The sequence below is a fragment of the Penaeus vannamei genome, chromosome 33 (assembly GCF_042767895.1).
Source record: "Penaeus vannamei isolate JL-2024 chromosome 33, ASM4276789v1, whole genome shotgun sequence".
Taxonomy (NCBI): Eukaryota; Metazoa; Arthropoda; class Malacostraca; order Decapoda; family Penaeidae; genus Penaeus; species Penaeus vannamei.
This window is the reverse complement of record NC_091581.1, coordinates 25,840,530-25,855,529: the sequence shown is the minus strand read 5'-3', so window position 1 is coordinate 25,855,529 and position 15,000 is coordinate 25,840,530. Positions and strand designations below refer to the sequence as shown.

Genomic DNA, 15,000 nt, shown 5'->3' with positions numbered 1-15,000 from the left:
CAACCCAACACATTCTAATTTAACCTAACATGTCTGACCCTAACCCAACCCTAACATATCTTAATTTAACCCAACACATCCTAACCCATACCCAATTTACATCTAGCTATACCTTAATTTCAATTTAACACATATCTTTAATTTAATTTAATATATTCCTGACCCTAACCCAACATATCCCTAGATTTAATTCCCAACCATATCTTACCCAACGTATCCCTAACTTAACCCAACATATTCTAATTTAACATATCAAAACCTAACCAAACCCAACACATTCCTAACTTTAAATCTAACCCACACATTCGAATTTAGCATACCAACTCATCCTAAACCAACACAACATAAACCTAACCCAACACATCCTAAGCCAACCCAACACATATTTAATTTAATTTAATATACCCATTTATCCAACACATTTTAATTTAACTGACAACACATCTAACCCTAACCCAATATCCTAACCCAACACATTCTAACCCTAACGTATTTGGCCCCAACCCAACACATTTGACAACATTTCAAAAGCTAACCCAACTAATCTAACCCAACCCAACCCAATATATTCTAATTCCAACCCTACAATAGCCTAACCCAACCCAACACATCCTAACCTATTAACATTTCCTAGCAACCCAACACATCCCTTTGACCCAACCCAACACATCTAACAACCCAACACATCCTAACCCAACCAATATATTTCTTCACAATTCTTAATTTAAACTTAACTAATACCAACACATCCTAACCCAACCTTATCTCAACACATCTCCTAACTCCAACCTAACACATCCCAACACATCTAACCCAACCCAACATGCACCTAACCCAACCCAACACATCCTAATAACCATACATCTAACCCAACACAACACATCCTTCCTTAGAATATCCTAACCCAACACATCCTAACCCAACGTATCCTAACCCAACCCAACACATCCCGACCCAACATATCAAAACCCAACCCAACCCAACACATCCTAACCCAACCCAACACATCCTAACCCAACCCAACACATCCTAACCCAACCCAACACATCCTAACCCAACCCAACACATCCTAACCCAACCCAACACATCCTAACCCAACCCAACTCATCCTAACCCAACCCAACACATCCTAACCCAACCCAACACATCCTGACCCAACCCAACACATCCTAAACCAACCCAACATACCTTAACCCAACCCAACACATCCTAAACCAACCCAACACATCCTAAAACTCATCCTAAACCAACATATCCTAACCCAACCCAACACATCCTAACCCAACATATCCTAACCCAACATAATCATTTCAGGATTCGGGTCTGTATGTCCTTACTGACCAGATTATTGAGACGAGACCCTGTGAAGAAGGTACGGACGCATTTAGAATTTAAGAAAAAGAAAAGAAAAAAAAAGAAAAGAAAAGAAAAGAAAAAAATACAAAAAAAATTAATATGCACAAATAATATTTCTCATATCCTAATCCTTGACTGTTATTATTAGTAATAATATAACAATCTTAATATCCAAAAATAATATTTCCCAAATCCAAACTTTTTTCCCCTTAATTCACATGAATTATAAATAAAAAAAAAAAAATATATATATATATATATATATATATATATATATATATATATATATATATATATATATATATATATATATATATATATATATACAATATATATATATATATATTTTTTTTTTTTTTCATAATTCATGTGAATTATGGGGAAAAAAGTTTGGATTTGGGAAATATTATTTTTGGATATTAAGATTGTTATAGCAGTATTACTACTAATAACAAAGTCAAAAAATAGGATATGAGAAATATTATTTGTGCATATTAAGATTGTGATATTCATATTCAAGATATTAAATTCATTTTCTTTTTCTTGTTTGAAATTCTTTAGCGTATATTTTTCATCATTACTGTCACTATCTTTATAAATCATCTATATATTTTGTTTTATTGATTTACTTAGAAATGTAGTTTAATTTTCTAAATATTCATCAATATTCTCTCTCTCTTTCTCTCTTCCATCTCTCTCTCTCTCTCTCTCTCTCTCTCTCTCTCTCTCTCTCTCACTCATCTTCCCATCTCTCTCTCTCTCTCTTTCTCTCTCTCTCTCACTCAGTCTTCCCATCTCTCTCTCTCTCTCTCTCTCTCTCTCTCTCTCTCTCTCTCTCTCTCTCTCTCTCTCTCTCTCTCTCTCTCTCTCTCTCTCTCTCTCTCTCTCTCTCTCTCTCTCTCTCTTTCGATATCGTATCTTAATCTTCATGTAAATGTATTGTAGTATAACTTTATATCAGTATGTCTACATTTTATCATTTAAAGAGAATGGGAATTATAAATATTATATTTTTCCGTATCAACAATCATCTTTATCATGATTTTTTCCCCCTTATCAACAATCATCATTTCTATTCATCATTTCCTTCCTTTATCATTCCCCTTATTTATCAATAATCCTCACTTTCCTTTTTCAGTACTTATTTCCATACTTTATTTCCTTTATCAATAGCTAATATTTCCATAATTGATTCCCTTTATTAATAATCATCATTCCCACAGTTTCTTTCCTTCTTCACTAATTATCATTTCCACTGTCTTTCCTCCATCGCTAATTAACATTTCCACAATTTTTTCCTTTCTTCAACTAATTATCATTTCCACAATTTATTCCCTTCTTCACTTATCATCATTTCCACAATTTATTCCTTTCTTCAACTAAATATCATTTCTACAATTTATTCCCTTCTTCACTAATCATCATTTCCACAATTTATTCCTTTCTTCAACTAATTATCATTTCCACAGAATCTTTATTTTTTCATTATTCCCACAATTCCTTTCCTTCATCAGCAATTATCACTTCCCCAGTTCCTTTTTCCTCCATAGCTAATTATCATTCCCACAGTTTATTCCCTTCACTAATTATCATTTCCACATAATCTTTCCTTTATCATTATTCCCACAATTCCTTTCCTTCATCAGCAATTATTACTTCCCCAGTTCCTTTTTCCTCCATCGCTAATTATCATTCCCACTATTCATTCCCTTCTTCGCTAATCATCATTTCCACAATTTATTCCTTTCTTCAACTAATTATCATTTCCACAGAATCTTTCCTTTATCATTATTCCCACAATTCCCTTCCTTTATCACTTCCCCAGTTCCTTTCCTCCATCGCTAATCATCACTTCCCCAGTTCTTTTCCTCCATCGCTAATCATCAATCCCACAATTTATTCCCTTCTTCACTAATTATCATTATTATTACTATTTATCATCATCCCTCACTCCCTCTTCCTCCCTCCCTCCTAATTATCATTCCCTTTTCCTCCATCGCTAATTATCATCATAATTTCTCTCACGCGCATTTTCCTTCAGACACCTACAACTTTCCGTGGGGTTTCAAGGGGCCTTCTTGGGAGAGAACGAAGCCAAAAGGCCACCCATTCGGAACGTCCGAGTCCGATAAGGAGCCTCGAACACACTTTCCCGAGACTTGGCTGTGGGAACTCTTCACTGTGCCGTGAGTGGAGTGGTTTTGTTGTCGTTGTTGGTTTGTTTGTTGTTGTTGTTGTGTTTGTTTTTTTGTTTTTGGTGGTGGTGGTGGTGTTTGTTTGGTTTTGTTTTTGTTTGTTTGTTGTTGTTGTTGTTGTTGTTTGTTTGTTGTTACTGTTGTTTGTTTGTTTGTTTTTCGGTTTTGGTTTTTCTCTCTTTTGTGTATTTTTTTTTTTTTTTGTCTCTCTCTCTCTCTTGTCCTTTTTCTTTATTTGAATCTCTCTCTCTCTCTCACCCACTCACTCTCTCTCTCTCTTTCTCTCTCTCTCTCTCTCTCTCTCTCTCTCTCTCTCGCTCTCTCTCTCTTTCTCTGTCTGTCTCTGTCTATCTCTTTCTCTCTATCTCTCTCACTCTCTCTCTCTCTTTCTCTCTCTCTCTCTCTCTCTCTCTCTATCTATCTATCTATCTATCTATCTATCTATCAATTTATCAATGCATCTATATAACTCTATCCATTTTTTTACGTTTTATTGTTATTCTTCATAATTGTGCCTTTTGTTTACTTTATTTGTTTGTTTGTTTTTTCGATTCTTCGCTTCCTTGTGTTTTTTCATCCATTCTCATTCCATTCTCATTTAGTATATTTTTCCGTTTGTGTATTTTCACTTATTTGTTCATTTTCTTTATAATTTCCTTTCATTTTATTTTGTCTTACTCCTCTCATTTTATTATATTTTTTCTTGTTTTTTTCTAATATACCTTCTATTCACTATTTTCGTAATCTACATCCTCTCCCTCCTCCTCTTTTTTCTCCTATAATGATAAGAATAGTAATGACAATAGCAATAATGATGAAAATAATAGTAATGATAATAATGATAGAATAATAAAAATTATAATAATAATAACAATAATAACAATAATAATAATAACAAAAATAATAATAACGATAATAATAATGATCATAATAGTAATAATGATAATAATAATAATAGTATAATAATAATAATAATAATAATAATAATAATAATAATAATAATAATAATAATAACAACAATAGTAATAATATCTGATGATAATGATGATAATAATAATAATGATCATAATAATAATAACAATAGTAATAATGATAAGAATGATAAATAAAAAATATATATAAATAGATACAAAATAATAATAATAATAATACCAAAGCACCCGCCATGTTCCAGCCCGACAGGACTGGTCCGACAGCTCCGCCTCCCCGGCACCATCACCAAGTGGGTGGGCAAGGCCGTGTGCGCCCACCCGGAGAAGGGCGTGGGGGTGTCCGAGCGGGCGACCATCACCAGCTTCACGCCCTTCTTCTCGGACTTGACCCTCCCGCCCTCCGTCAAGCGAGGCGAGGTCCTCCCCGTCAAGATCTCCGTCTTTAACTACCTCGATCAGCCCTTGCCGGTGAGTTGGTGGGGAGGGAGGGAGGAGGGAGAGGGAGAGGGAGGGAGGGAGGGAGGGAGGGAGGGAGAGGGGGGATGGAGAGGGAGAGGGAGAGGGGCAGATGGAAGGAAGAAGGGAGAGGGGAAGAAGGGAGGGAGAGGGAGAAGGAGAAGGAGGAAGGAAGGGATGGAGAGGGTTAGGAGGGAGGGAGAGGAGGGAGAGGGAGGGAGAGAGATGGATGGAGGGAGGAAGAGAGGGAGGGAGGGAGGGAGGGAGGGAGGGAGGGAGGAGGAAGAGAGGAGGGAGGGAGGGAGAAGAGGGAGAGGGACATAGAGAGAGATGGATGGAGGAGGGAGGGAGAGGGAGAGGAGAGACGAAGGGAGGGGGAGACGGAGAGGGAGGGAGAGGGAGAAGGAATGAGACAGAGGAACGAGACGGAGTTGAGATATTTTGTCGCGGAAAAAATATTAGTAAAAATAAACGCTCTCTGCAAGTAGACCCTCTTCCATATGTCAGTAAACAAAAGTTAGTGTCCTGAGTCTAAGGGTCTTTTTCTGTAAGTAAACAAGTCATTTCCTCTAAGTAATTACAAGTAAGTAGTTTCAATGAGATACAGTGAGTAAATCAGATCGTATGACTGACCTTCCCCATAGCCAGATAAACAATAAATACAATAACAAACAGACGACATTTTCGAAACCAAACCTCGCAGCTTTATAACAGAGGGATAGATGGAGGGAACGAGGGAGGGAGCGGGAGAGGGATGGAGGGAGGAGGGGAGGGAGAGGGGAGAGGAGGGAGGGAGGGAGAGGGAGAGTGATGGGAGAGGAGGGATGGAGGGAGAGGGGAGAGGAGGGAGGGAGGGAGAGGGAGAAGGATAGATGGAGGGAGGGAGGGAGGAGGGGAGAGGAGAGAGGGAAGGAGAGGGAGAGGGACAGATGGAGAGAGGGAGGGAGAGGGTGAGAGGAGAGGAGGGAGGGAGGGAGAGGGAGAGGAGGGAGAGGGGAGAGGAGGGAGGGAGGGAGGGAGAGGGGAGAGGAAGGAGGAGGGAGGGTGGGGGAGGGAGAGGGATAGATGGAGGGAAGAAGGGAGGGAGGAGGGAGCAGAAGACAGATGGAGGGAGGGAGGGAAAAAGGAGAGGGATGGAGGGAGGGACGCCCCTTCCCTAGGATTTCAACCTTTCTCGATCCTTACATTCCCCCCAGACTTCCCCTCCTCCTCCTTCAGGTACGAGTGACCCTTAAGGAGAGCCCCGATTTCGAAGTGGTAGAGGACGACCTTGACGCCGGAGGGAGATCGCCGGAGAGAAAGACGACGTTCGAGGATGACGTCGACCGGGACGTCGCCTACAAATTCGTCAACTTGACCGGAATCGAACCCCTGCTGTCGGACTTGAACGACCCCGCCTGCAACAACGACCGCGAACGCAGAATGGCCACGGAGGAGCCGAGACCCAGACGAACCGTGAACCGGGGAAGAGGCCGAGATAACGAGAACCACCCGCGAGGAAGGGGCCGAGAAGACGAGAACCACCCCCGGGGAAGAGACCGAGACGACGAGAACCACCCGCGGGGAAGAGAACGAGAAGACGAGAACCACCCCCGGGGAAGAGGCTGGGAGGACGAGAACCACCCGCGGGGAAGAAGCCAAGAGAACGAGAACCACCCACGAGGAAGAAGCCAAAGGAACGAGAACCACCCGCGAGGAAGGGGCCGAGAGGACGAGAACCACCCCCGGGGAAGAGGCTGGGAGGACGAGAACCACCCGCGAGGAAGAGACCGAGACGGCGAGAACCACCCGCGAGGAAGGGGCCAAGGGAACGAGAACCACCCGCGGCGAAGAGACCGAGACGACGAGAACCCGACGAGGCCCAAAAACCAGAGGACGACCTGCCTGGGAGCGAAGGAGAAGGCGGTTCTCACCATCCTCATCCGACCGCTGGTTCTCGGAGACGTCAACCTCACCGTCTTGGCTCTCGCGGACAACACCATCCCGGGGCAGTGCGGGGGAGGGGGCGAGGAGAGGGTCGAGAGGAGGTAAGGCTAGCCGGTGGTGTTGTGGTGGTGGTGTGGTGTTGGAGCTGATGGTGGTGTGATGATGATGCTGTTGGTGGTGTGGTGGTGGTGTTGATGGTGGTGTGGTGGTGGAGTTGATGGTAGTGTGAAGATGATGTTATGGGTGGTGTGGTGGTGGAGTGAAGATGATGCTGTTGGTGGTGATGTTGGTGGTGTGAAGATGATGCTGTTGCTGGTGATGTTGGTGGTGTGAAGATGATGCTGTTGGTGGTGTGGTGGTGGAGTTGATGGCGGTGTGAAGATGATGCTGTTGGTGGTGTGGTGGTGGAGTTGATGGCGGTGTGAAGATGATGCTGTTGGTGGTGTGGTGGTGGAGTTGATGGGGGAGTCGGTGGTGGTGATGTTGGTGGTGTGAAGATGATGCTGTTGGTGGTGTGGTGGTGGAGTTGATGGGGGCGTCGGTGGTGGTGATGTTGGTGGTGTGAAGATGATGCTGTTGGTGGTGTGGTGGTGGAGGTGATGGGGGCGTCGGTGGTGGCGATGTTGGTGGTGTGAAGATGATGCTGTTGGTGGTGTGGTGGTGGAGTTGATGGGGGCGTCGGTGGTGGCGATGTTGGTGGTGTGAAGATGATGCTGTTGGTGGTGTGGTGGTGGAGTTGATGGGGGCGTCGGTGGTGGTGATGTTGGTGGTGTGAAGATGATGCTGTTGGTGGTGTGGTGGTGGAGGTGATGGGGGCGTCGGTGGTGGTGATGTTGGTGGTGTGAAGATGATGCTGTTGGTGGTGTGGTGGTGGTGTTGATGGGGGCGTCGGTGGTGGCGATGTTGGTGGTGTGAAGATGATGCTGTTGGTGGTGTGGTGGTGGAGTTGATGGGGGCGTCGGTGGTGGCGATGTTGGTGGTGTGAAGATGATGCTGTTGGTGGTGTGGTGGTGGTGTTGATGGGGGCGTCGGTGGTGGTGATGTTGGTGGTGTGAAGATGATGCTGTTGGTGGTGTGGTGGTGGAGTTGATGGGGGCGTCGGTGGTGGTGATGTTGGTGGTGTGGAGATGATGCTGTTGGGGGTGTGGTGGTGGAGGTGATGGGGGCGTCGGTGGTGGTGATGTTGGTGGTGTGAAGATGATGCTGTTGGTGGTGTGGTGGTGGTGTTGATGGGGGCGTCGGTGGTGGCGATGTTGGTGGTGTGAAGATGATGCTGTTGGTGGTGTGGTGGTGGAGTTGATGGGGGCGTCGGTGGTGGCGATGTTGGTGGTGTGAAGATGATGCTGTTGGTGGTGTGGTGGTGGAGTTGATGGGGGCGTCGGTGGTGGTGATGTTGGTGGTGTGAAGATGATGCTGTTGGTGGTGTGGTGGTGGAGTTGATGGGGGCGTCGGTGGTGGTGATGTTGGTGGTGTGAAGATGATGCTGTTGGTGGTGTGGTGGTGGAGTTGATGGGGGCGTCGGTGGTGGCGATGTTGGTGGTGTGAAGATGATGCTGTTGGTGGTGTGGTGGTGGAGTTGATGGGGGCGTCGGTGGTAGCGGTGTTGGTGGTGTGAGGATGATGCTGTTGGTGGTGTGGTGGTGGAGTTGATGGGGGCGTCGGTGGTGGTGATGTTGGTGGTGTGAAGATGATGCTGTTGGTGGTGTGGTGGTGGAGGTGATGGGGGCGTCGGTGGTGGCGATGTTGGTGGTGTGAAGATGATGCTGTTGGTGGTGTGGTGGTGGTGTTGATGGGGGCGGCGGTGGTGGTGATGTTGGTGGTGTGAAGATGATGCTGTTGGTGGTGTGGTGGTGGAGGTGATGGGGGCGTCGGTGGTGGCGATGTTGGTGGTGTGAAGATGATGCTGTTGGTGGTGTGGTGGTGGAGTTGATGGGGGCGTCGGTGGTGGCGATGTTGGTGGTGTGAAGATGATGCTGTTGGTGGTGTGGTGCTGGAGTTGATGTGGGCGTCGGTGGTGGAGTTGATGGTGGTGTGAAGATGATGCTGTTGGTGGTGTGGTGGTGGAGTTGATGGTGTGAAGAGGATGCTGTTGGTGGTGTGGTGGTGGTGTTGATGGCGGTGTGAAGATGATGCTGTTGGTGGTGTGGTGGTGGAGTTGATGGGGGCGTCGGTGGTGGCGATGTTGGTGGTGTGAAGAGGATGCTGTTGGTGGCGTGGTGGTGGAGTTGATGGTGGTGTGAAGATGATGCTGTTGGTGGTGTGGTGGTGGAGTTGATGGTGGTGTGAAGATGATGCTGTTGGTGGTGTGGTGGTGGAGTTGATGGTGGTGTGGAGATGATGCTGTTGGTGGTGTGAAGATGATGCTGTTGGTGGTGTGGTGGTGGAGTTGATGGTGGTGTGAAGATGATGCTGTTGGTGGTGTGGTGGTGGAGTTGATGGCGGTGTGAAGATGATGCTGTTGGTGGTGTGGTGGTGGAGTTGATGGTGGTGTGAAGATGATGCTGTTGGTGGTGTGGTGGTGGAGTTGATGGTGGTGTGAAGATGATGCTGTTGGTGGTGTGGTGGTGGAGTTGATGGCGGTGTGAAGATGATGCTGTTGGTGGTGTGGTGGTGGAGTTGATGGGGGCGTCGGTGGTGGTGATGTTGGTGGTGTGAAGATGATGCTGTTGGTGGTGTGGTGGTGGAGGTGATGGATGTTGGTGGTGTGAAGATGATGCTGTTGGTGGTGTGGTGGTGGAGTTGATGGCGGTGTGAAGATGATGCTGTTGGTGGTGTGGTGGTGGAGTTGATGGCGGTGTGAAGATGATGCTGTTGGTGGTGTGAAGATGATGCTGTTGGTGGTGTGGTGGTGGAGTTGATGGTGGTGTGAAGATGATGCTGTTGGTGGTGTGAAGATGATGCTGTTGGTGGTGTGGTGGTGGAGTTGATGGGGGCGCAGGTGGTGGCGATGTTGGTGGTGTGAAGATGATGCTGTTGGTGGTGTGGTGGTGGTGTGAAGATGATGCTGTTGGTGGTGTGGTGGTGGTGTTGATGGGGGCGTCGGTGGTGGCGATGTTGGTGGTGTGAAGATGATGCTGTTGGTGGTGTGGTGGTGGAGGTGATGGGGGCGTCGGTGGTGGCGATGTTGGTGGTGTGAAGATGATGCTGTTGGTGGTGTGGTGGTGGAGTTGATGGGGGCGTCGGTGGTGGCGATGTTGGTGGTGTGAAGATGATGCTGTTGGTGGTGTGGTGGTGGAGTTGATGGGGGCGTCGGTGGTGGCGATGTTGGTGGTGTGAAGATGATGCTGTTGGTGGTGTGGTGGTGGTGTTGATGGGGGCGTCGGTGGTGGCGATGTTGGTGGTGTGAAGATGATGCTGTTGGTGGTGTGGTGGTGGAGTTGATGGGGGCGTCGGTGGTGGCGATGTTGGTGGTGTGAAGATGATGCTGTTGGTGGTGTGGTGGTGGAGTTGATGGGGGCGTCGGTGGTGGTGATGTTGGTGGTGTGAAGATGATGCTGTTGGTGGTGTGGTGGTGGAGGTGATGGGGGCGTCGGTGGTGGCGATGTTGGTGGTGTGAAGATGGTGCTGTTGGTGGTGTGGTGGTGGTGTGAAGATGATGCTGTTGGTGGTGTGGTGGTGGTGTTGATGGGGGCGTGGGTGGTGGGGGTGTTGGTGGTGTGAAGATGATGCTGTTGGTGGTGTGGTGGTGGTGTTGATGCGGGCGTCGGTGGTGGTGATGTTGGTGGTGTGAAGACGATGCTGTTGGTGGTGTGGTGGTGGTGTTGATGGGGGCGTCGGTGGTGGCGATGTTGGTGGTGTGAAGATGATGCTGTTGGTGGTGTGGTGGTGGTGTTGATGGGGGCGTCGGTGGTGGTGATGTTGGTGGTGTGAAGATGATGCTGTTGGTGGTGTGGTGGTGGAGGTGATGGGGGCGTCGGTGGTGGCGATGTTGGTGGTGTGAAGATGATGCTGTTGGTGGTGTGGTGGTGGAGTTGATGGGGGCGTCGGTGGTGGCGATGTTGGTGGTGTGAAGATGATGCTGTTGGTGGTGTGCTGGTGGAGTTGATGGGGGCGTCGGTGGTGGTGATGTTGGTGCTGTGAAGATGATGCTGTTGATGGTGGTGTGAAGATGATGCTGTTGGTGGTGTGGTGGTGGAGGTGATGCGGGCGTCGGTGGTGGCGATGTTGGTGGTGTGAAGATGATGCTGTTGGTGGTGTGGTGGTGGTGTTGATGGGGGCGTCGGTGGTGGTGATGTTGGTGGTGTGAAGATGATGCTGTTGGTGGTGTGGTGGTGGAGTTGATGGGGGCGTCGGTGGTGGCGATGTTGGTGGTGTGAAGGTGATGCTGTTGGTGGTGGGGTGGTGGAGTTGATGGGGGCGTCGGTCGTGGCGATGTTGGTGGTGTGAAGATGATGCTGTTGGTGGTGTGGTGGTGGTGTTGATGGGGGCGTCCGTGGTGGCGATGTTGCTGGTGTGAAGATGATGCTGTTGGTGGTGTGGTGGTGGTGTTGATGGGGGCGTCGGTGGTGGCGATGTTGGTGGTGTGAAGATGATGCTGTTGGTGGTGTGGTGGTGGTGTTGATGGGGGCGTCGGTGGTGGCGATGTTGGTGGTGTGAAGATGATGCTGTTGGTGGTGTGGTGGTGGTGTTGATGGGGGCGTCGGTGGTGGTGATGTTGGTGGTGTGAAGATGCTCCTGTTGGTGGTGTGGTGGTGGTGTTGATGGGGGCGTCGGTGGTGGCGATGTTGGTGGTGTGAAGATGATGCTGTTGGTGCTGTGGTGGTGGTGTTGATGGGGGCGTCGGTGGTGGCGATGTTGGTGGTGTGAAGATGATGCTGTTGGTGGTGTGGTGGTGGTGTTGATGGGGGCGTCGGCGGTGGTGATGTTGGTGGTGTGAAGATGATGCTGTTGGTGGTGTGGTGGTGGTGTTGATGGGGGCGTCGGTGGTGGCGATGTTGGTGGTGTGAAGATGATGCTGTTGGTGGTGTGGTGGTGGTGTTGATGGGGGCGTCGGTGGTGGTGATGTTGGTGGTGTGAAGATGATGCTGTTGGTGGTGTGGTGGTGGAGGTGATGGGGGCGTCGGTGGTGGCGATGTTGGTGGTGTGAAGATGATGCTGTTGGTGGTGTGGTGGTGGTGTTGATGGGGGCGTCGGTGGTGGCGATGTTGGTGTTGTGAAGATGATGCTGTTGGTGGTGTGGTGGTGGAGGTGATGTGGTCGTCGGTGGTGGCGATGTTGGTGGTGTGAAGATGATGCTGTTGGTGGTGTGGTGGTGGTGTTGATGGGTGCGTCGGGGGTTGCGATGTTGGTGGTGTGAAGAGGATGCTGTTGGTGGTGTGGTGGTGGTGTTGATGGGGGCGTCGGTGGTGGCGATGTTGGAGGTGTGAAGATGATGCTGTTGGTGGTGTGGTGGTGGTGTGAAGTTGATGCTGTTGGTGGTGTGGTGGTGGTGTTGATGGGGGCGTCGGTGGTGGTGATGTTGGTGGTGTGAAGATGATGCTGTTGGTGGTGTGGTGGTGGTGTTGATGGGGGCGGCGGTGGTGGCGATGTTGGTGGTGTGAAGATGATGCTGTTGGTGGTGTGGAGGTGGAGGTGATGGGGGCGTCGGTGATGTTGGTGGTGTGAAGATGATGCTGTCGGTGGTGTGGTGGTGGAGGTGATGGGGGCGTCGGTGGTGGTGATGTTGGTGGTGTGAAGATGATGCTGTTGGCGGTGTGGTGGTGGTGTTGATGGGGGCGTCGGTGGTGGCGATGTTGGTGGTGTGAAGATGATGCTGTTGGTGGTGTGGTGGTGGAGGTGATGGGGGCGTCGGTGGTGGCGATGTTGGTGGTGTGAAGATGATGCTGTTGGTGGTGTGGTGGTGGTGTTGATGGGGGCGTCGGTGGTGGCGATGTTGGTGGTGTGAAGATGATGCTGTTGGTGGTGTGGTGGTGGAGGTGATGGGGGCGTCGGTGGTGGCGATGTTGGTGGTGTGAAGATGATGCTGTTGGTGGCGTGGTGGTGGAGTTGATGGTGGTGTGAAGATGATGCTGTTGGTGGTGTGGTGGTGGAGTTGATGGCGGTGTGAAGATGATGCTGTTGGTGTTGTGGTGGTGGAGTTGATGGGGGCGTCGGTGGTGGCGATGTTGGTGGTGTGAAGATGATGCTGTTGGTGGTGTGGTGGTGGAGGTGATGGGGGCGTCGGTTCTGGCGATGTTGGTGGTGTGAAGATGATGCTGTTGGTGGTGTGGTGGTGGAGTTGATGGGGGCGTCGGTGGTGGTGATGTTGGTGGTGTGAAGATGATGCTGTTGGTGGTGTGGTGGTGGAGTTGATGGGGGCGTCGGTGGTGGTGATGTTGGTGGTGTGAAGATGATGCTGTTGGTGGTGATGTTGGTGGTGTGAAGATGATGCTGTTGGTGGTGTGGTGGTGGAGTTGATGGGGGCGTCGGTGGTGGTGATGTTGGTGGTGTGAAGATGATGCTGTTGGTGGTGTGGTGGTGGAGTTGATGGGGGCGTCGGTGGTGGCGATGTTGGTGGTGTGGTGGTGGAGGTGATGGGGGCGTCGGTGGTGGTGATGTTGGTGGTGTGAAGATGATGCTGTTGGTGGTGTGGTGGTGGAGGTGATGGGTCCGTCGGTGGTGGCGATGTTGGTGGTGTGAAGATGATGCTGTTGGTGGTGTGGTGGTGGAGGTGATGGGGGCGTCGGTGGTGGCGATGTTGGTGGTGTGAAGATGATGCTGTTGGTGGTGTGGTGGTGGTGTGAAGATGATGCTGTTGGTGGTGTGGTGGTGGTGTTGATGGGGGCGTCGGTGGTGGTGTTGATGGTGGTGTGAAGATGATGCTGTCGGTGGTGTGGTGGTGGTGTTGATGGGGGCGTCGGTGGTGGTGTTGATGGTGGTGTGAAGATGATGCTGTCGGTGGTGTGGTGGTGGTGTTGATGGTGGTATGAAGATGATGGTGTTGATGGTGGTGTGAAGATTATTAGAATGGATATATCGATGACATATCACTGAGAAATGGATACAATTTTGATACGAGATGCAATTATCAACCCTTCTCTTTTCCTTAACAATTATCACCATTTTCTTTACTATTCTCTTCGTACAGTGATACCTTGATAAAGTCCATAAGGGTAGAGGCGGAGGGTTTCAAAAGGGAAATAACGTGGAATAAATATGCGTGTGCTGAAGGTAAATATTTTTTATCGTTTTTGTTCAGTATGTGGGGTGGTGTGAAGATGATGTTGTTGGTGGTATGAAGATGATGGTGTGGATGGTGGTGTGAAGATGTTGGTGTTGGTGGTGTGGATGGTGGTGTGAAGATGATGCTGTTGGTGGTGTGGTGGTGGAGTTGATGGGGGCGTTGGTGGTGTGAAGATTATTAGAATGGATATATCGATGACATATCATTGAGAAATGGATATAATTTTGATACGAGATGCAATTATCAACCCTTCTCTTTTCCTTAACAATTATCATCATTTTCTTTACTATTCTCTTTTCTCTTCGTACAGTGATACCTTGATAAAGTCAATAAGCGTAGAGGCGGAGGGTTTCAAAAGGGAAATAACGTGGAATAAATATGCATGTGCTGAAGGTAAATATTTTTTATCGTTTTTGTTCAGTATGTGGGGAAAAGGGGAGGGAGGGGGAGGGAGAGGGGGAGGATGAGAGGGAGAGGGGGAGGAAGAGGGCGAGGGGGAGGATGAGAGGGAGAGGGGGAGGATGAGAGGGAGGAGGGGGAGGGAGAGAGAGAGGGAGGGAGAGGGGGAGGATGAGAGAGAGGGAGAGAGAGAGAGGGGAGGATGAGATGGAGAGGGGGAGGATGAGAGGGGAAGGGGGAGGGAGGGAGGGAGAGGGGGAGGATGAGAGAGGGAGAGGGGGAGGGAGGAGGGGGAGGAGGGGAGGATGAGAGGGGAAGGGAGGATGAGAGGGAAGGGTGAGAGGAGAGAGAGAGAGGGGGAGGATGAGAGGGAGAGGGGGAGGATGAGAGGGAAGGGGGAGGGAGGGAGGGAGAGGGGGAGGATGAGGAAAAGGGAGAGGGGGAGGGAGGAGGATGAGAGAGGAGAGGGGGGAGGATGAGAGGGGAAGGGGAGGGAGGAGAGAGGGAGGGAGGATGAGAGAGAGGGAGAGAGGGGGAGAGTGAATGAGAGAGAGAGAGAGAGAGAGAGAGAGAG

At 49.3% G+C, this 15,000-nt stretch overlaps 1 protein-coding gene across 1 annotated transcript in view; it reads left to right on the top strand.

Annotated features, from left to right (window-relative positions):
* The window catches only part of LOC113821433 (murinoglobulin-1-like), a 51,262-nt gene that overhangs the window by 20,945 nt on the left and 15,317 nt on the right, over positions 1-15,000 (top strand). Inside the window, exons 8-12 of the mRNA XM_070145276.1 lie at positions 1,315-1,372; positions 3,398-3,542; positions 4,726-4,951; positions 6,158-6,966; positions 14,338-14,420. Of these exons, the coding sequence (XP_070001377.1) occupies positions 1,315-1,372; positions 3,398-3,542; positions 4,726-4,951; positions 6,158-6,966; positions 14,338-14,420 (1,321 nt within the window). The remainder of the gene's footprint in view (positions 1-1,314; positions 1,373-3,397; positions 3,543-4,725; positions 4,952-6,157; positions 6,967-14,337; positions 14,421-15,000) is intronic.